Source organism: Balaenoptera acutorostrata, chromosome 15 (assembly GCF_949987535.1).
Source record: "Balaenoptera acutorostrata chromosome 15, mBalAcu1.1, whole genome shotgun sequence".
NCBI classification, from domain to species: Eukaryota; Metazoa; Chordata; class Mammalia; order Artiodactyla; family Balaenopteridae; genus Balaenoptera; species Balaenoptera acutorostrata.
The window spans coordinates 63,166,640-63,187,497 of record NC_080078.1 but is presented as its reverse complement, the minus strand read 5'-3'; the positions used below and the strand labels follow the sequence as shown (position 1 = coordinate 63,187,497).

Below are 20,858 nucleotides of genomic sequence, written 5' to 3'. Positions count from 1 at the left end.
CCCGCGCGCCGCCCCGGCCGCTCTAGCCGGCGGGCAGGCGGGACCATAGAGAGCCCGCGGCACCGCCCCCTCCACGGGCCGAGCGCCCGCTCGCGCGGCTCCCACAATGCACCGCACAATGGCCCGACCGCCGCCACTACCGGGGCCTGAGCGGGCCTGGCGGAGCCCGAGCGCGGCCCGGGCCGCAGCGCGGGGCCCGGAGCGTGGTGAGTGTGGGCGAGGGCCCCGGGGGACGGCGGGGAGCGGGGCGGGAGGCAGTCTCGCTGCGCCCGCGCGCCCGGCACCCGGAGCGGCAGCGCCCCTCATCTCTGGCCCCTCAGCGCGGTCGCCCACACCCCCGACCCGAGGGCCCCTCTGCGCCATTCCGGCCCAGAGAGGCCCCAGGGTGACGAAAACTTTCCCCGGACCCGATACCTGGGTCTGGGGGACCTGAAGAAACCCCGCTGGCCCCCTCCCTTCCGAGACGTGGAGCCTCAGCTCTGGGGGGGGGGTCCCCCACTCCCGACCCCCCAGGCTCCCTGGAGACCCAGATAACGCGCTGCTGACCTTACCAGGGACCCGGGTCTGGGGGACGCAGATAAGCTGCACCTGCTCTCTCCTCTCAGACACGCCTACCCGGACCCATATAACCCTCTTTCCTGCTCCAAATAGTTCGCTCTTTCTCCTCTGTTTCATTTCCCAGAACCACATAACCCCTTTTGAAGCTTCCCCCAATTATTTGGTTCTGGGGAACCCAAATAATTTCTACCCATAGTTCCCTCCTCGGCGATCGTACTCCCAAACTCTAGACAGCTTCCACCCGGTACCATTTTGAGACTCTTGAAATTCAGGGAATTCGCTTTTATCTTCAGCCCCTTTAACCCTCCAGCCCGTGTAATCCATCCCCCACCCCCCACCGTCTCTCTTTCTTTGCGGAGGGTGGGGTGGGGGTCTCTTAGGGAGCGAGATAACTTGCTCCTCCCTCCCTTCCATTCCTGAGACCTCCTCCAGACTTCTTCCTGAATTTCTGTCCCTGGTCTGGCAGCCGTCTACCCCCAGCCCTCCCAGCCCAGGGGCGTTTAACCTTTCCCCCCATGCAGTATGGTGGTCTACAAACGAACCAGGAGACAGGCTGTCCCCTGCAAATCCTGTCCTGGCCCCATCTCGGTGGGGGAAAGGGGCTTGTAAGGTGCAAGATAAGGGGACATCGGGTGTGGGGAGTTGGTACTTTCACCGGCAAGTGTTCCTGTGTCCTGGCGTGTGTGTTTTCCCACCTGTCTGCCTGGGACTCTGAAAGAGTCTGGCCTGGGGTTGCTAACCCTACCGCCCAATGTGAGGCCACGGGATTGGGGGGGGGGTGTCTAATCAGGTTTCCTCTTTGTGAAAATGGGGCTGTTGTGAGTTGCAGCCATTTGCTCAAGGCCTCCTTAGGAGGGGGAGGCAGCGGGAATCAGAGGAAATCATGAATCAAAAGGACTCCAAAAAGGGTCCATCTACACCGATAGAAGAACTAGCAGCCCCTGTTAATCCTGTTTGATGTCTCCTGGAATGATGCAAGTCATTGAGACGCTCCAGCCTCCCTGTAATTTAATTCTCCCCCCACTCTAGAGTGTATGTGTGTTTGTGTGTGTGTTTTGGGGGGGGCAGCTATACCCATTTCCCCCTTTCCTTCTCACCGTTCTCCAGTCAGTCAGTGTGTCTTTTGGATTTGTTTCTGATGCCCAGGTCAGGACCTGTTTTTTATCTCTAAGTCTATTTATAATTTCCCAGTTGCTATTTTGGGTTCTGCTTAAGGGAAGATTGTGTCCACCGCAAGGAAAGTTCCTGGGTGTGTTTCCTCCTCGGCAGGTGTTGAATTGAGTTCTTCAGATCCCCAAGTAGCTCTTGGGCAGCAGGGATAAAAGCTATTTTAGGGTAGTCACTGAAGTGGAGCTGTTAATCCTCTGTGGGTCTCTCTAGTTAAGAACACTTACAGATTAACCCTTTCCTTGGTGCAGGGGCGCTATTTCTCAACAGTTTTGGGGGGAGGTTTGAGAGAATCCAACTGTGGCAGCAGAAGGTGGGAACATGCAACTCAATACAAAGGCAAAGATAATAGCTGCCTTTTGTTGGGTACTTAGAGCAAGCCAAGCCCTGTGCTGAGCCCTTTGCATACCTGACTAAAATAATCCTTACAACAAGCCTGTGAGGTAAGTATTTTTAGTTTTACAGATGAGGAAACAGGCTAATAATGGAGAAAGAACGCAGTTTCTATAGAGATGATGTAACACCATAAAAACTATAGTTTCATCAGAGGGCAGTAGGCATCATGGCACACAACAGAGGACAGACAGACGAGGAAGCGATTTGTCTCCTTTAAAGGCTTCCAAAGAGGGCCATACAGAGTTTTTAGCAAGCATTTGTATTTGGGGTATGGGGCCTTAATAATAAAGGAGATTCCTACAGTGAGGGAACTCTGGCCCAGGATATGGTGCTGGAGGAAGATAAAGTAAGGGGGACTGGCTCCAGGGGATGTGCTGAGGGTTAATTGTGAGGGAAAAGGGGAAGGCTGCATTCTGGGGAGATGTTGGGAAGGGAAGGAAACTCACTCTGAGGCCTGAGAAGACTCATCTAGGGAGAAAAAAAAAAAAGTAGTACTATTCAGGCCCCGTGCGGAAAAGAGGGAGACACAATTTAGACCTCAGAGACAGCACTGTTTGTATTTACACGTTTTATGTCAGACATTTCAAGAGTGTTTCACTGAATCTTCCATGAGAATTTTATAGGTAAGGAGAACAAATGTCTGTTTTAGAAATTGAGGAAACTGAGGTTCAGAGAAATTACGTAACCTGCCCATGGTTTCACAGCCAGTAAGTGGCAGTCTTCTGATAGCAAGTCCAAGGTTCTTTCCACAATACCTCCCTCTTCAGATCAGGCGCCAGAAGGAATCTTAGGATGAAAATATACCGAGTTATACCAGTAACTGGGAGGGATTGATTGTGTTTGTTTTATGGGAACAGGTTCTGTCAGCTTCTGTAGTTGTTAAGGTTAGAGTATGAGACCTGAAGAGCAGCTTTGAAAGAGAAGCAGAATTTTTTCACAGTTTTGCAGAGGAAGATGTCTGAAGGAATAGGCCTTCGGATAATGTGGGAGAGGCCCAGGAATCTTCCTGGATGAAAGGAGTTTGCAGACAAGGGACAGAGGGAGAAAAACTAGATTTCCAGAAGGGTTCCTAAGGTAACACTAAAGCCATAGCCCCATTAAGTGTAAATCAAGGCAAGCACATGGCTGCTGCCTTCCTCCTTTGGTTCTGTCAGTACAACCTTGAGAGCTCTTCTTAGCCACCATCAACCTCTTTCCTAGAAGCCCATTACTCACTCTTCCAGCAGCAGCATACTAAACTGCTGTGTCTTGTTTGTGCTTGTTCAGGAGAACAGATGAGGTGGACGTGTGGGAGGTGGGGGACGTACTGTTCTCTTTCTGAGTTTGCGTGGAATTTCCAAGGCTAGGCTCCTCTCTCACATCAGCCAAAGTGATGTGACTTGCTTCCCTCTGGCTGCCATTCCCAACTTTCCAGAGGCTGAGGTGCATGATTTCACATATTGAGGGGGGGGGTGCAGAATTTGACTTTGAAGGTGGGGGAAATTCCCTCCAAACTAGATGTTCAAATTCGTGCTCGCTCTCTACCCAATTCCAAGCTGCCTAGTAATCGCTGGTATTATAAACAGGTAATTCCACCCTTTGGAAGAAGGAGGGGACTTAAACAATGAAAGCCAGACATCAGAGGCCTTTGAGGTTTATCGTGAAGCAGGCAAATATGCCATGATGACTCGAAGGCTCAAGCGGGACTAGTTTTTAGTGCTAACACGTGACTCATGCAAAATGCAGCCACCTTTGTGCAGATCTTTCTAGGCAAATCTCCACTCGTGATTGGGAGATGTTTATCATATTACATTGCAGTGTTTCTTCAACAAGAGGAATGGTTCCTGAACAGGACGTAGCTTATGTTAATGATGAGCAAAGCTCTCTCGGGCATAAACCCGCTGATCCCATCATCTCGTTCACGGCCAGCCTGTTGGTTGAATGGTCACTGTAAGCAGCAGGTGCTAATGAGCTGAGCAAGCATTCTTTGGCCCACAGCTAGTTTGTGCAATTGGAGCCCTCCCCAGATTCTCATGGACAATCCCCAGATACCCCTTTTGCTCCCTTCACATGGAAAAGCCTCATGACCAAATTTTGGCATGACCTCTTCAAAGGAAATCCCCCTGTTATAGCAAGTTGCATTGGGGTTGGTAATCTTGTGTGATGAGCTTGTGAGTGTGAATGTGGCTCTGTTGTCCCCCTTTTGAGAATCAGTACGGTAATGCCCTTTCTCTCTTCCTCTGAGTTGAGTCAGGAAAGAAGTTGTGTCACCTTTGCTCCCCCGCCCCACTCCACAACCCAGTAGAAAGCATCAGACTTCAAGATATTGGCTCCCCACTTTGGAACTCAGTTTAAACCAGAACTTCCTGAGCATGTTAGCCAATAAGAATCCACTTGCATTCAATGACTGATTTACTCATCTAAAAGAAAGTTGAAAGTCCTTTTCTAGATGTTAGGTGTATGGAGATGAAAAAGATGTGATCTGAACTCTCAAAGAATCAGAGTTTGGTGATGGAGTCTAAGTTCTAATGCAGGTGTGTTACTTGCTCATAATGGAGACATTCCCGTGTTCTATGAGGATCTTTGGGACCCTCAACACCACTCAACACCTTGTGTGTTCGATGGGCTTTGCTAAAGAAGTATGGTTTGGGCCCTGAGACCAAGAGACCCAGAGTGGTGGTTGAGGGCGGGACAGGACTAGTACTGGTTTAGTGGAAATGCTGAGTCTGCTGTTGCCTTCCTCAGACAGAACCTCTTGATGTCGATATGCTGCTAAGAAACACATCTGGCGCAGGGGCTGACTCTCCAGGGTGTAAATTTCCTAAGTAATGGCTTCTTCTTTCTCCTCTGATGCCTTTTGGGCATTTTATTGCTCCTTAGCACCTCTATGAGGAGAATTGTAGAAAGTGAGGAGGAGGTAGGGTGAAGAGGAGGAGGAGGTGCTGCTATTCCTAAATTTAGTGGAAAGGATGTAAAAGTGAAGTTAGAAGGGAAAGTCTGGAGTTTAGGGCTTTTACTTCCTCTGATTATCCTGTTTTCCTATTAGCCTAGGTGGTACTTGTAATAATAGTTATCACTAAGCACTTACTAGGTGCCCAGCCTTCTGCTGAATGCTTTATATTTATTATCTCATTTAATCCTCAAAAGATCCTTATGATGTAGGAGATTATTAAGCCCATTTTGTAAATGAGGGAACAGATCAGGGAAGTACGTAATTGGCTGAAAGTCACATGGCTTCTAAGTGGAAGGGCTGGGATGGAATGGGGATCTCTCTGCCTCCAGAGCCCATGTTTTCATGGTATTGGGCTCCCTAACACCAGGTGTTCTGATGTTTCAGGTGAAGAGATTGTTTTCTGAAGGCTGCGTTGGAGGCTGTGACAGAGCACAGAGCCCTGTGGAGCTGATGGGGAGGCTTTCTCAATAACATGGCCCTTCGCCATTAGCCTTGCCATGACCACATTTTTCACCAGCGTCCCCCCCTGGATTCAAGATGCAAAGCAGGAGGAGGAAGTGGGCTGGAAACTAGTTCCCAGGCCTCGGGGCCGGGAGGCGGAGAGTCAAGTGAAGTGCCAATGTGAAATCTCGGGGACACCCTTCTCAAATGGGGAGAAGCTGAGGCCTCAGAGCCTCCCCCATCCAGAGCAGAAACCGTATAGCTGCCCTCAGCTGCACTGTGGCAAGGCGTTTGCCTCCAAGTACAAGCTGTATAGGTAGGTGATACTCCCATACCTCTTCCTGCCCTGAGGTTTCCAGAGGATGAAGCCAGAGAGACTCCACTGAGTGTGGGACTTTATCTGTGGCAGAAGAGTAGAGGTTAATTTGTCCCATAAGTGTACCCTGAACGTCAACCGTTTGAGGTCACTCACTGCAAAATAATGGTGGTATTTTTTATTCAAACACTAGAATCTGATGGGTACAATATCAGATAGCCATGAACAAACTAGATAGAATTTTTTTTTTTCAATACAGGTATACCACATTGTATTGCACTTCACTTTATTGTACTTCTCAGATACTGCGTTTTTTACAAATTGAAGGTTTGTGGCAACTCCCAGTCAAGAAAGTTGGCCCAGTTTTCCAACAGCATTTGCTCACTTCATGTCTCTGTGTCATGTTTTGGTAATTCTCACAAAAAAAGATTATAGCTTGCTGAAGGCTCAGATGATACCTAGCATTTTTTAGCAATAAAGTATTTTTTAATTAAGTATATACATTGTCTTTTTTAGACATAATGCTATTGCACACTTAATAGACCACAGTATAGTGTAAACATAACTTTTATATGCAGTAGGAGACCAAAAAATTCATGTGACTCCTATTATTGTGATGTTCACTTTATCGCAGTGGTCTGGAACCAAACCTGCAATATCTCCGAGGTATGCCTGTGCTACTTTCCCCACCTATGTCAGGTAATGGTCAGAATATTAGCCCCAAATTAGGAATCAGTTTTAGAAGTTTAGAAGGAAAAGGAGACCATCAGGTCCAATCTGTAAATTTTAAAGTGCAGGCTCAGAGTGGAGAAGTAACTTACCCAAGGTCTATAGCTTCTTAGGTCCTGCAGTGCCTCTTCTACTGAACTAGCATGCCACTCAGATGATTACTTATGTCTCTGTAGAGTCCCTGGTGTCCTCTGGGTTGGAAGATTGCCTGAAACTTCTAAGCCCAAGAACCCCTACTTAAAGTGAAATGGAATGTGAAAGCCCTGGTGTAAAGCAGATAATGACAGAGCAGCTTTGAAGGGAGGGGGCCCTGCTCAGACGTAATTTTGATTTTATCCTTGCCTTTCCATCAGAGGACCATGAACATGCCCTTTACCAATAATGTAGACTTCCTTATGCACAGTCATTCATCTCTTGACTATTATTTATTGAGCTCCTGCCACATACCAGGCACAGTGTTCAGTGATACGGACAGAATAGTGAGCCAGACAGATGGGGGTGCTGGCCCTCCTTGAGTTTACTGTCTAATAGCAGGGACAGACAGTAAATGAGTAAATACAAGAACAAGATGACCACAGAAAGCCTCAGTTCCTTATCTGGAAAACAGTTGATAGGAAGGAACTAAAACAGGTAACAGGGTAGCGTGTGGCCAGGATTGCCCTCATGACAGTTCTGTGGTCCTCAGGAATGCTTTGATTCTGTGTGCTCCTCTCTCTTAGGTGGGTTCCAGTTGGGGCTGTCCTCTTAGACTTTCTTAGTGACATTCTGAGTGTCAGTGGGAGGCTACAGGAAAGGTCCTGGGCCAGGAGACAGGAGCCTTGACTCCACCCATAGTCACTGTATTTTAGGTGAATTACTAAACCTCTCTGGGCCTTAGTTTCCTCACCTTCAAAATGAGGGAAGTAGACTGTGGATCACTCAGCATCTCCCTCTCATACGTTTTCCATGGCAGTTGTGTCACAGGAGGTTAATAGTAACCCTCATAGGTGTGAGCACTCACACATAGCATGAGGGTAATGGGTACGATTGATACGAATCACTGGGTGCTGTGCTAGAGACAGCAGTGGCATACCTAAGTGAACCCGGGTCTCAAGAAGGTCTGTGTTTAAATTCAGCCGCTGCCACTTACTGACTCGTGGGTGGGGCTGCCCTGTGCTTCAGCCTCTTAGGGAGAACAAGGTTAATCACACAGCTCACACAGGGCTTGCAAACCGTGGGACCCCCAAGTCTTGCTGAGTTGATTCTGAATGTACTATGGAGCTCTGGATTGCAGTTCCTGGATTCTGAGCTGCTTTCCAGCCAGAAAGGAGCAGGAGCAAACCAAGGGACGCTGAGGTGCCATATCACAAAAAAACATTTTTTTAAATGTTGCTGCTGTGCTCGCTTCGGCAGTACATATACTAAAATTAAATGTTGCTGCTTTGTGTGGCAAACAGTTTAAATGGTACCAGTGGGCATGCAGTGAAAAATGAATTGTCTCACTCGAAGCCACTATTCTCCTCCCCAAAGGCAGTTTCTTGTGTATCCTTGTTGAGACATTCAAACGTGTATTCCCTTCCTTTTTTATTTTCACAGGGGATTGTATTACACACACTATACTGAACTTCCTTTTTTGACTTGGCTCCCTATATCTTCGGATATTGTTCCAGATCAGGAAGTTTAGATATATTTCATTCTCCCTTTATTGTGTCATTTAAATTTTTGTAAATACACTTTTTTTTGCAAAGGAAATGCATTCAAAATTCAAAAGGTATATAATGAAAATTCTCCATCACACCCATAAAAGCTGCCCATTTCTTCTCCCTATAGGTAGCCAATGTTGTCAGTTTCTTGTGTAGCCTTCCAGAAATATTTTAAGCTTATACAAGCAAACATACATATATCTTCCCTCTTTTCATATGTATAGTACCATTTCATAGGGACTATTCTGTCTCATAGGTTTTTTCGACTTAAGTGTATCTAGGAGCTTGTTACCTGTGGTACATATAAAGCTGCCATTATTTTAAAAAGTTGAGTTGGGAATTCTCTGGTGGTCCAGTGGTTAGGACTCTGCGCTTTCACTGCTGAGGGCCCAGGTTCGATCCCTGATCAGGGAACTAAGATCCCACAAGCCTCATGGCCGGAAAAAAAAAAAGTTGAGTCATTTTATGGACTTAGAATAACTTAATCAGTTCCCTATTGATGGACATTTAGATTGTTCCTGATTTTTTGCTACTAAAATCAGTGCTGCAAAGAATAGCAGTACACGTGATTTTGCAGGTGGTCAAGGATATCTATAGAATACAGTTGGCATGGTATTCCATTCCATTGCATGGCTGTACCATAATTTTTGTGTCTAGTTGCCTGTTAGTGGACAACTCAGTTGTCTAGCCAGCCCTTGTGATCTCATTTCTTTCTCCTGTCCTCCATCCCTGTGTCCAGGCACATGGCCACTCACTCAGCCCAGAAACCCCACCAGTGCATGTACTGTGATAAGATGTTTCACCGCAAGGATCATCTGCGGAACCATCTGCAGACGCATGACCCCAACAAAGAGGCCCTCCACTGTTCTGAGTGCGGTAAGAATTACAATACGAAGCTGGGCTACCGGCGCCACCTGGCCATGCATGCCGCCAGCAGTGGTGACCACAGCTGCAAGGTGTGCCTGCAGACCTTCGAGAGTACCCAGGCCCTGCTAGAGCACCTGAAGGCCCACTCACGCCGGGTAGCAGGTGGTGCCAAGGAGAAGAAGCACCCCTGTGACCACTGTGACCGGCGGTTCTATACTCGTAAGGATGTGCGGCGGCACCTGGTGGTCCACACAGGCCGGAAAGACTTCCTGTGCCAGTACTGTGCCCAGCGATTTGGCCGCAAAGACCACCTGACACGTCATGTCAAGAAGAGTCACTCGCAAGAGCTGCTCAAGATCAAGACAGAGCCAGTGGACATGTTAGGCCTACTCAGCTGCAGCTCCACAGTCAACGTGAAGGAAGAGCTGAGCCCTGTGCTGTGCATGGCCTCTCGGGACGTGATGGGGGCCAAGGCCTTCCCTGGCATGTTGCCCATGGGCATGTATGGTGCCCACATCCCTACCATGCCCAGTGCGGGCGTGCCACACTCCCTGGTGCACAACACGCTGCCCATGGGTATGAGCTACCCTCTGGAGTCCTCACCTATCTCTTCCCCAGCTCAGCTTCCTCCAAAATACCAGCTTGGATCTACCTCATACTTGCCCGACAAATTGCCCAAAGTGGAGGTGGATAGTTTTCTGGCGGAGCTTCCTGGAAGCCTGTCTCTCTCATCCGCTGAACCCCAGCCCGCCTCACCTCAGCCGGCGGCAGCTGCGGCCCTCCTAGATGAAGCACTGCTCACCAAGAGCCCCGCCAACCTCTCTGAGGCCCTCTGCGCTGCTAATGTGGACTTCTCCCACTTACTGGGCTTTCTTCCTCTCAACCTGCCCCCGTGTAACCCACCCGGGGCCACAGGAGGCCTGGTCATGGGCTACTCCCAGGCCGAGGCGCAGCCCCTGCTCACCACTTTGCAAGCTCAGCCTCAAGATTCCCCGGGAGCTGGGGGACCACTGAACTTTGGGCCTCTGCACTCCTTGCCTCCTGTCTTCACCTCTGGCCTGAGCACCACCACCCTGCCTCGTTTCCACCAGGCATTCCAGTAGCCCCAAGGAGGACCTCAGCTCAGTCTTGGCTCTGTCAGGGAGTCTCAGTATCTACCCCATATGCATCCCCCATGAAGGCAGCTGAGCTTTCAGAGCTGAGTTCAAAAAGAAAAAATTCCAGTATCTGTATGGAGCACTTGGTTTGGGGGTTGGGCTCCAGGATCAGTTCCAGGAGGAGCCTTGAGCCCCAACCCCATGAAAAGATGTCATACAATAGGACTTCAGGTATTTTTACTTTTTTTTTTTTTTTTTTTAAATCTGAATCGGGAGCCACACCTAGCCCTCTCCCTCTCCAAAGCATCAGAACCTCCTTCTCTTTGGAGAAGGGAGAGGTCTCTTGGAGACACAGAGGGTTTTACTTTGGATGACCTCGAGAGAAATAGCCCAAGAAGCCCGTCTTCTGGTCCCAGCCTGCAGACCCCCCAGCAGTTGGTTAGGCCCTGCTGCAGAGGGTCCGTCGCCTGCTTCCAACCAACAGGCAGGAGAGAGGGCCTCTGTTCTTCCCCATCACCTCCATCCCTCCTGTCCTAGCACCTCCATTTTCAATGTTTTCCAGCAACGGTACCGTTTACACAGTCGCCTCAGACACACCATTTCACCTCCCTTGCTGAGCTGTATAGCCTTAGAATGATTGCAGTGAACATTGTTTACACACCGTGAATCCATTCCCACCAGTCCATTCCAGTTGGCACCATTCGGAACCATTTGGTACCTGGTGTTAACTGGAGCCCTGTTTACAAGGCGGAGTCGGGTCTCACTGACTTCTCTTCACTTGAGGTCATATTTTTCCCCTGTGGGGAAATAAACTGACTTTGGACTGCTTCAGTCTCTGCCATCTTCCATGACTGTGTCTGTTCCTGCCTTCCTCGGCAGAGTCCACAGGAGACAGGCAAGAAGATTGGAGCAGTTTTCTCACAGGTCTGCAATTCTGTTTTTCTCCAAGTACATCATGACCCCCTCATCCTCCTTTTGAACTGGAGAGGGGAAGAAATGATAAGGCATGCCCACTTCCATCACCCCCTGCCCCAATTCTCTAATCCCCACCCTGAATGTCATGAGCTTTTATCATTAGTCTTGGAACGAGGGACTCCGGTTCTAGGCTGGTGTGGATAGCAAAGGAGAGGGTGAGACCTCATTTGTCTCTCTCCTGTCTCTTTTCCAGGAAGTTGTGGAATTGTTGGAAGAAGAGTTTTCAGAAAGTTAGGACGGGGCAGATAGTTGAGTCCTAATCTCTGGGTGTACATCATTGCCTCCCATACCAAACTTTTTTCTTCTCCACAGTGTTCCTCCTCTCTCTTCCACTTTACAGTCCCGTGGACTCAGGCCCACTGTGCCTAGGCTTCTCTGCTCTCCGTCAAAGAACTTCCATCTTCCTTTTGTGGCCCCTCTCACTTTTGCCCCCAGTACTCAGCAAGTTTCTTGCAACAAATGATTAGTTCTTCTCTTCTGACTTGTGGGGCTCCCTGCCACAGACAGCACAGCTCTTGCCCAGCTGAACCCCATCCCTGCTTCATCTCAGTTCTGCATGGGCTTCGCTCTTCCCACTCGTGGAAGGGAGGCAGCTCAGGGACCACCAGTGTGGGGCCCTCTTGAGACACTTCCACTCTGATTCAGAAACACACTCCTACCTCTTTACTGTTAACTCCTACAGATGCAGCCAGCAGTTTCTGGGCGCTTCTCTCAGCAGGTGCCTCATACTGGCTTCTCCACTAGGGTTTCAGGACAAACTACCAAGGAACTGCCTCAGCCTCTTCCCAGTCCTCCCCCGCCCCCTTCTGTCTAGAAATCACTTTGGTTTATCATCAGGAACTGAGCAGGTCCAAGACCCAGGCTTCTGCTTCAGCCCAGGCCAGTACTCTTCCTTTGAGGTGAAAGCCTTAAAATGTAGCTCCCTGGCCCTTGATTGGAAGCAATGTGGAGTGAATAAGCATGTTTTAATTTAGGCAGGCTAGTTTGGGATACCTTTTTAAAAAAAAAGACAAAACCAGATATAAAGGTGTCTGGCAAGATTAGAATCAGAGTAGGTGATTTGCTTCTAAAAATTAGTTTCAGTGAGTCCCAGGGACTAATTAAGGTTTACTTTTAAAAGCGTCCCCTTGGTACGCAGCCGCCTCCTGCATGCTGTGCATGTTATTGGGACTCGTATACAGGAAATGGTATGTGAGGATCCAAACAGGACTCTGCTGCCATTCTCCTGTCGTCTCTGATCTTCATCACTAGACCCAGCAACCCTCACCCCTCCCTGCCACCTTCCCTGCACCTTTCGGTTACAGAGGCAAATGGGCCTCTGGCCACAGAATATAAAGTCTTGGGCTGTTAGAAGAGTCCCCTCCTCTTTGCCTGCTCTTTCCTGTCCCTTCCTTGAATACTCTCCCCCATTAGTGATGCTGGGAAACTCATAGGACAGGCAAAGCAACTATTTAAAACCTTGTAACTGGGGCCTTGCCCCTCCTCCCCTCACTTCTTCCTTCCGTCCTGTTCCTCTTTTCTTCTTCCTTCAATGCCCTTCCCACCCACAAGGAATTTTCCTATCACTGTGAACTTTGCTGGTGCAGAGGAACATCTGCCTTCACTTTTTTTTTTTTTTTTTTGGGCCATAGACACCCAGCCATTTCTTAAACCTCCCCAAAATTTAAAACAAAGGAAAAAAAAAAGTCCATATTGGCCTGGTTGTTCAAAGGATAAGAATAGCTTTATCCTACTCAGTACCAAACCCACTTCAGTACCCTTACTGAGGCCATGAGAGCCTAGGGGTTTCTGCCCAGGACAGGAGCCATGGCATGTTGGCAGAGACCAAACGGGGACCAGGAAAAGGGGTGATGTTCCCTTCCCCCACCACCTCCAACCTCTGTCAGCATGAGCTGCCCTGAACAGTGGCAGGCAACTCCCCCTCTGCACAGTAGCTGGTCAGGGTTGAGTGCAGTCCTGGGGGCCAGGGGATAGCGTGCCCAGTTGTGTCAGCTCAGAGGATCTGTGCACATCTTAGAGAGGTGAGAGGTAGGGAAAGGAATAACAATTGAGTTTTTTTCCCTCACCCTTTTACAATGGCATTTTGTTAATGGAAATCTGGGAAGCAGGTGTGATTACTTCTTTTGCTCGTAGATATTGTCCTAAGTTGAAATTCTCTCACTGCCCTAAACTTTCCCCTAGTAGCCCTTTAAGTCCCTACCCCCCTTCTTTTTGGTAGCTGTTTTCTCCACCCCTCTCTCCACCTCCTCTCTTATCTAGGAGCTGTTTTTAAGCACGATTTTTTTTTTAACAGTTTATATTGTACAGGATCAATATTTTGCTTTTTAACAAGGATATTTATGTAATAAGAAACTTTGCCTTAGGCAGGTGTTGGCCAGAAAAGTCCAGATTCCTCTAGGACCCCACCCTGGCCTCTCCTGGAACTCTGAACCTGCTGTGGAAGGAATTGGCTGTAACCTCACCACTGGAGAGTAGGGTCTGTGGCGAGGGAAAGGGGTGTACTGGTTCTGACAGGAGAAGGATCCACCATCATAATCTAGTGCCTCTATGGAGGGGTTTGGAAGAAGCGTTCCAGTTCAGTTTCTTCGGATGTAAGCTTACTTCCTTAGCGGATTCTCCCCATAGTGCACCTCTCCACCTCCTACTATTCGGCACTAGAACTCCTGAAACACCACTTCTCATACAACTCCCTCCCTCCTTCCCAGTGGTCAAGGCTTTGGAGCCACTCTTTCGTAACGCCAGATTATTTAAAGAGAAAAATACAAGACAAAACCTTCTAGCACTTTGTACACACAGTGAATAACCTCTTGGAGTATTTTTGGCTTTATATAAAACAAGGTTTTTAATTGTAAAATATAAGTGCCATTAGAAAATGCACAGGGCCTATCTTTGTTAAAGTAGATTTTTCAATGTTTTGCAGAATTACATTTTCAAAAAAAAGTTTTTATAATGAAGTTGTTTATTAAAAACTTCTGAATGATGTGTTTGGAAGTTGTGAACCTGTTTGATTGGAAAGGGGTAGGAGAGAGCCTGAAGAAGAATTGGAATCCAGACATCTTTAGCATCCAAGGGGATGATGAGTATAGGGCAGACAGTAACAACCCTTCACATTAGCACCTACAAACTTTGCACTTTGAAATTAAAGATCTTTGAGGTAAGTGGCATCATGCCACCACTTAATAATCTTGGGTGCAAGAGTCAGAAAAACCAAATTGGCTTAAATGGTGAAATTTCATGTCACTGAAAATGCCGGATGGAGTGCAGTCTTGAGGTTAATATTGATCCAGCAACTCAAACATGGTTGGCCTTAGCATTCCTGTTTTTGCCCTATCTTGTGCAGTTGTGACTTCATCCTCCAGCCCTTCAAAATGGTTTGTCCCTTTGTGTAGGAGAAGAATGCTGCCATAATTCCAATCATTTTCACACAGTGCTGACCACAAATGGAGAGGGACCCTTTCTGGGCTCTCAAAGGAGAGAGGAGTCCTTTATTCACGGAAGCCTCAGTAAGCATCTCCTATCTCATTGGCCGTGATGGCATTCTGTGCCACCCCAAAACCAGTCACTATAGGCCAGTGATGACAAGGCTGAGACAAGGGTTGGAGTAGTTTCTCAAAGGAAATTTGGGGTACTGTTAGGATGAGGAATGGATGCTGGTTGTCCAAGAAAAAAATGTCATCCATTGCCCAAGGTGCACAGCTGGTAAGTGACAGAGCTAGGACCTAACCTTGACCACACTTGTGCCTACCCATTTGGTTCAGACAGACTCTTGAAAGGCTATTATGGCTTCACCTGATGTTGCTTGGCCAGTCTCCAGTGAAGGTAGTCATCACTATTCTGGGCCCCATCCCTTGTACTGAGATCCTCCTGTCCAGGGCTCAGACCGAGCTTGCTTTTCTGTGGTCTGGAGCCAGTGTTCATAGCCAAGCAGTGCAAATCACTCCAGAGACCAGCCCAAGAGTTTATGGGACGTTAAGTGTTAATGTGTGTAACAGGTGCTTTACGTACAAAGGCAGTGGGCTGGCTCTTCATCTCTTTGGCCTTCTGTTTACTTGACTGTCCACCCCAGTGGGTCGGATCCCTGCTAGGGCCCCAAGAGAATCCACCTTGCCCTCTAGGGGATGCATACCCAGGAGTGGGTCTGGGGGCTCAAAGCTATCTTTTCCATTGGATGGGAGGAAGCTGAAGGCCTTCTGGAGGAGGTGGCAAGGACTTGCAGGTGAGCGGGTGGGGTATTGGGTGTATTGACCTCCATGGGCCACAAGTTTGGGAGCTGAGATCACAGGAGTGCAGGTGCACTTGCAGGATCAGGGCTGCAGGGGCTGGTCCATCCAGGCTCTTAACTATCTGTGCACAGACCCTGCACTTCAGACTAGAGTTCACATTTATGAAATGTCTGGATCAGAGAAAGGGGTAGCCCCTAGGCCTAGGATGAGGTGAAGCCATGTCCACCCTTCAGTCTGTCAGCCCAGGAAGATCCAGCTCGTTCAGGGAAACCAGGCAGAGGCCCACTTGCTTCCTGGTTGGCAGCATTTGGGACCTTCCCTTGCCCCTACATCCTTCTACTCAGACCTTGTTTCTTCCTTTTTCCACAAATATTTTGAGCACCTCCGTGTGCCTGACAATATGCAAGTTTCAGTCTAGTCAGCTTCTGCAAGGGATACCTCTTGAGTCCTCTGCATATGCCTGAGTAATTTATCCTGTGAAAGCTGCCCCAAAGCCACAGTCGAGTGAGGGCACCAGCCGACTCCCACCTGTCCACCGCAGATGGGGGGAACAGTAGTTGCCTGGCGTGGTGGCTGTGGGGTTGGGCCTGATCCTGGGCGCCTGCTCAGAGCCGTTCGCTGCTTGGTACACCCCTGCACTTCACCCCATTTCCACCGCCGACTCCCAGTTCTGTCTGGGCGCCCGCAGTCGCATCCCCACCGGCAGCCCCCTGCCACTCCACCAGTCGCCTATTCTCAAGACAGCCGGGGAACCCTTGCGAATCACTCCGGAAAAGGGTGGGGGCGCAAGGGGCGGGGCGAGCCCTGTAGGAGAAAATCGGGCCTCCCTGCCTACTACCCGCGGTCCCGCTGGGGTCGCTGCCAGCCACCCAGCCGCCCCTCTCGCTGAACCCGCAGTGTCGCCCGCGCGCCCCGAGCCCCTCCAGGCCAGAGGCTCCCGCAGGTGATGGCGGACGAGGGTGCGGGGGGCCTGGAAACCGCCGCGCGCCCGGTCACCGCGTCTGGGGCCCAAGAGGCTGGGGGTCGCGGGTATTCCGACCCCGCAGCCCGCCCAGGGACCGCCCTGCCTGCCCGGGAGGGCCGGGAAGCGGCCTCCGCGGCCACTGGCCTGAGCCCAGAAAACGGTCTTTTCGGGGACGGGGCCCCAGAAACCTGTGGCGCAGAAGGGTGGGAGGCTCGGGCTGGAGCCGGCGGGAAGGCAGAGGAAGTGACGACTGGGGAGGGCGCCATCTTCATGGAGGAGGCGGAGCGGGAGGTGGGGAAGCAGCATGTGGGAAAGGAGATGGAGGTGGCCGAGAAGCTGGTGCGGGTGGAGAAGCTGGAGGTGGGAGAGGAGGCGCAGCAAGGCACGGGGCCCCTGAACTTTGGTGGCCCAGTTGTGGACCCGCTGGAAGCCATCCAGTGGGAGCTGGAGGCGTGAGTGCCCAGGCGGACAGGGCCTACCTGCGCCTGGAGCGCAGGTTTGGGCGCATGCACCGGTTGCACCTAGCCCGAAGGAGCTTCATCCTCCAGAATATTCCTGGCTTCTGGGTCACCGCCTTCCTGAACCACCCGCAGCTGTCAGGCATGATCAGCCCCCGAGGCGAAGACATGCTCTGCTACCTGATGAATTTGGAGGTGAGGGAGCACAGGCACGCCAGGACGGGCTGCAAGTTCAACTTCAGTTTTTGGAGCAGCCCCTACTTCCGGAACAAGGTGATAGTGAAGAAGTATGAGTGCAGATCCTCAGGCCGGGTGGTGTCAATCGCAAGTCGCACTCGCTGGCACTGGGGCCAGGAACCTCCAACTCTGGTACTCAGGAACCGGGACACCGTCCGCAGCTTCTTCAGCTGGTTCTCAACAGCACAGCCTCGCGGAGGCCGACAGGGTTGCCCAGATTATTAAAGAGGACCTGTGGCCCAACCCCCCCTGCAGTACTACCTGCTCTGGGATAGGCCCCACAGAGCCAGGCAAGGCTTAGCAAGGTGGCCCACAGAGGCCCCTCCTAGGCCCTATGGGTTCCAGTCTGGCTAAGTCCTGCCCTGGGACCTGGCCCCTACGCAAGACTCCTTTCTGCCTCCTGGGGACCTGTGCTTAGGCCAGCCATGGCAGTCTGCTGTCTGCTTTCTGTTCCGTGTACTCTGAGCCCCTTGGACTTCAGTGGACTCAGCTCCGAGATTGTGGCCTTCATGGCCACGCTCTTCTGTTTCCATGTAGGCTCCATGCATCACATGACTGTCACATGCCACAGTGTCTACCCAAGCACCCAGCGCTGTGGACAGGTACTACCATCATCTTCATGGCCTGGACCTGTCTGATCATGGCCTTCCACCCATTTTTTACATGGGCACCCACAGGTCATCACTAGGAGGACCAGTGCCTCTTTGAGGCCTACTCCTTCAAGGCCACAGCATGCCGGGCTTCATATTTATGCTGACCCCACACCTGTCTGTGGCATGGTGAGTCTTGTCACCCAAGAGGAAGTGGGTGCACTTGGTCAGCCAGACTTGGACATTCCAGGACCTCAGGACCACAGGCCAGGCTAGTGGACTGTTGGGCATCTAGCAGAATGGGCATGGGGTGAGGTCAAGGACATGAAACAGTGGGCAATGCATTCTTTGTGATCACACTGCTCTTCTTACCCCTGTGCTGGTCCTACCTCCCGACCTGCTACTGACTTGTGACGGTCTGTGTCCTACCTGTGTCTGGTCATCGCCCTTCTCGTGAGTTTCACCCACGTTGCCAGCGACCTTGTTGCCTGCTCCCAGGTCTATAAGGACCTCAAGAACTGCCTGTGAACCCAGGTGGGCCACCTGCCAATGCACAAGAGTTCCCAAACCCCCAGGAACTCTGCCACACTGGCATATCTGGGCATGCACTTAAGGCAGGGGCAGTAATGGGGTCCCTTCCAGAAGCCTACCTTCCTGAGCTCCAGTCACTGGACTCACACAGAACCCAACTCCACTGTCTCCACTTGTTTTTAGGCTGCCAGCATGGGGGCGCTGGAGAGGGGGTGTTTCTGGTCATGAGGCCTTTCTCCACCTGCCGAGATCTCACGTTTCTTTTTATTTTCTCTAAAGTGATAGCTCAGAAACAAAATAACTGAAGAAGCAGGGTTTTTTACAAACAGCTGAGGAGACAGGCTTTCTTGTTGAATTTGCCTCTCTGATTGTCTCCAGAGAGGGAGGGTTGTCCTGTAGCTTGGCGGAGCTCTCTTTGCCCCCTCTGCTCCAGTGCCCTGCTCCCCTCAGCAAGGGGGGACAGCACAGGGCCCCTGAGCAGAGACACCAGGAGCTCTGGGCCCGCAGGGAAAGCACACTGTTTTGTTTCGTGCTGTGTTCTTGGAGACTAACTTTAGCTCCAACTCTACTTTCTTCTCCTTTCGCCGGATCCAAACCCTCATGGGATCCTGTTGGTACAGGAGCTTAGCTGTGCCCCCCTCCTAAGACCCCCTAAGACAGTTTTCTGGGGCTGTCTCCATCTCATTTTGGGGGAGTGACCATACCCAGGCCCCTTCCCATGGAAGGCCTTGTCTTCTGCTCCCGAGGACCTGGGGAGGCCTTGACACAAAATAAAGGGGGGGGGGGCTGCTCTCGGCAGGGGAGTGCAAGAGAAGTTGGAGCCAGCTGGGAAGACAGGGATGGAGGAGGGCCTGCGAGGTGCAGGGAGGGGAGCCCCCGAATCTTCCTAACTTTTTTGATTCACCAATTGATCTTTTAAGTTTTTAAAATTTTTTTCCTTTTATTTTTTTAAATTTATTTTTATTTGATTATTCCAGTTTCTAAAAATTTTGATGGTCAACCCTATTGAGGAAATTTGTAGATTTTTTTTTAACATCTTTATTGCAGTATAATTGCTTTACAATGGTGTGTTAGTTTCTGCTTTATAACAAAGTGGATCAGCTATACATATACATATATCCCCATATCTCCTCCCTCTTGTGCCTCCCTCCCACCCTCCCTATCCCACCCCTCTAGGAGGTCACAAAGCACCGAGCTGATCTCCCTGTGCTGCAGCTGCTTCCCACTGGCTATCTAGTGGGATATATATGTCCATGCCACTCTCTCACTTCGTCCCAGCTTACCATTCCCACTCCCCATGTCCTCAAGTCCATTCTTTACGTCTGCGTGTAGATTTTTTTTTTAATTAATTTTTTATTGGAGTATGGTTGCTTTACAATGTTGTGTTAGCCTCCACTGCACAACAAAATGAATCAGCCATACACATACAGATATCCCCTCCCTTTTGGACTTCCCTCCCATTTAGGTTACCACGGTGCATTAGGTAGAGTTCCCTGTGCTATACTGTATGTTCCCATCAGTTGTCTATTTTATACATAGTATCAATAATGTATATGTGTCAATCTCAGTCTCCCAATTCCTCCCACCCCACCCCTTTCCCCCTTGGTATCCATACATTTGTTCTCTATGTCTGTGTCTATTTCTGCTTTGCAGATAAGATCATCTATACCATTTTTCTAGATTCCACATATATGTGTTATTATACGATATTTGCTTTTCCCTTTCTGACTTACTTTACTTTGTATGACACTCTCTAGGTCCATCCATGACTCTACAAATGATCCATTTTTATTCCTTTTTATGGCTGAGTAATATTCCATTGTATATATGTACCACAACTTCTTTATCCATTCGTCTGTCGATTGGCATTTAGGTTGCTTCCATGTCCTGGCTATTGTAAGTAGTGCTTCAGTGAACATTGGGATGCAAGTGTCTTTTTGAATTATGGTTTTCTCTGGGTATATGCCCAGTAGTAAGATTGTTGGGTCACATGGTAGTTCTATTTTTAGTTCTTTAAGGAACCTCCATACTGTTTTCCATAGTGGCTGTATCAATTTACATTCCTGCCAACAGTGTATGAGGGTTCCCTTTTCTCCACACCCTCTCCAGCATTTATTGTTTGTAGATTTTTTAAAATAAATTTTAATTAATTAATTAATTTTTGGCTGTGTTGGGTCTTCGTTGCTATGCGCAGGCTTTCTCTAGTTGCAGCGAGCGGGGGCCACTCTTCGTTGTGGTGTGCGGGCTTCTCATTGCGGTGGCTTCTCTTGTTGCAGAGCATGGGCTTAGTTGCTCTGTGGCATGTGGGATCTTCCCGGACCAGGGCTGGAACCTGTGTGCCCTGCATTGGCAGGTGGATTCTTTACCACTGCGCCACTGGGGAAGCCCTGTTTGTAGATTTTTTTTTTTTTTTTTTTGGGAGATTTTTTGATGATGGCTGTTCTGACCGGTGTGAGGTGATACCTCACTGTAGTTTTGATTTGCATTTCTCTAATAATTAGTGATGTTGAGCATCTTTTCATGTGTTTCTTGTTAGGTCTTCTGCCCATTTTTTGATTGGGTTGTTTGCTTTTTTGATGTTGAGCTGCATGAGCTGCTTGTATATTTTGGAGATTAATCCTTTGTCAGTTGCTTCGTTTGCAAATATTTTCTCCTATTCTGAGGGTTGTCTTTTCATCTTGTTTATGGTTTCCTT

The 20,858-nt window shown here is 49.5% G+C and overlaps 2 protein-coding genes across 3 annotated transcripts; both read left to right on the top strand.

Annotated features, from left to right (window-relative positions):
* The first annotated feature begins 72 nt into the window (after positions 1-72).
* PLAGL2 (PLAG1 like zinc finger 2) lies at positions 73-14,182 on the top strand. 2 transcript variants are annotated; one of them, XM_057530016.1, is made up of 3 exons: positions 73-206; positions 5,438-5,810; positions 8,961-14,181. In XM_057530016.1, exons 2-3 carry the CDS (start codon positions 5,551-5,553, stop codon positions 10,189-10,191), a joined length of 1,491 nt encoding a protein of 496 aa, XP_057385999.1. In that variant the 5' UTR covers positions 73-206; positions 5,438-5,550; the 3' UTR covers positions 10,192-14,181. The 2 variants fall into 2 exon arrangements, with proteins under 2 accessions (XP_057385999.1, XP_057386000.1); XM_057530017.1 differs by lacking the exon at positions 5,438-5,810 and having other exon boundaries at positions 99-206; positions 8,961-14,182.
* A 2,045-nt stretch (positions 14,183-16,227) lies between these two features.
* On the top strand, positions 16,228-20,261 carry LOC103018653 (putative testis-specific Y-encoded-like protein 3). Its single transcript, XM_028169358.2, is given in 4 exon segments — positions 16,228-16,795; positions 16,798-17,222; positions 17,224-17,286; positions 17,289-20,261. Coding segments are annotated over 4 exon segments (1,062 nt in total). The 5' UTR covers positions 16,228-16,329; the 3' UTR covers positions 17,397-20,261.
* The last annotated feature ends 597 nt before the right edge of the window (positions 20,262-20,858 follow it).

Coding starts and splice junctions, on each gene's coding strand:
- PLAGL2 (XM_057530016.1), top strand. CDS start 5,551: ATGACCACATTTTTCACCAGCGTCCCCCCCTGGATTCAAGATGCAAAG. Junction 5,811..8,960: donor TCCAAGTACAAGCTGTATAG/GTAGGTGATACT, acceptor CCCTGTGTCCAG/GCACATGGCCACTCACTCAG.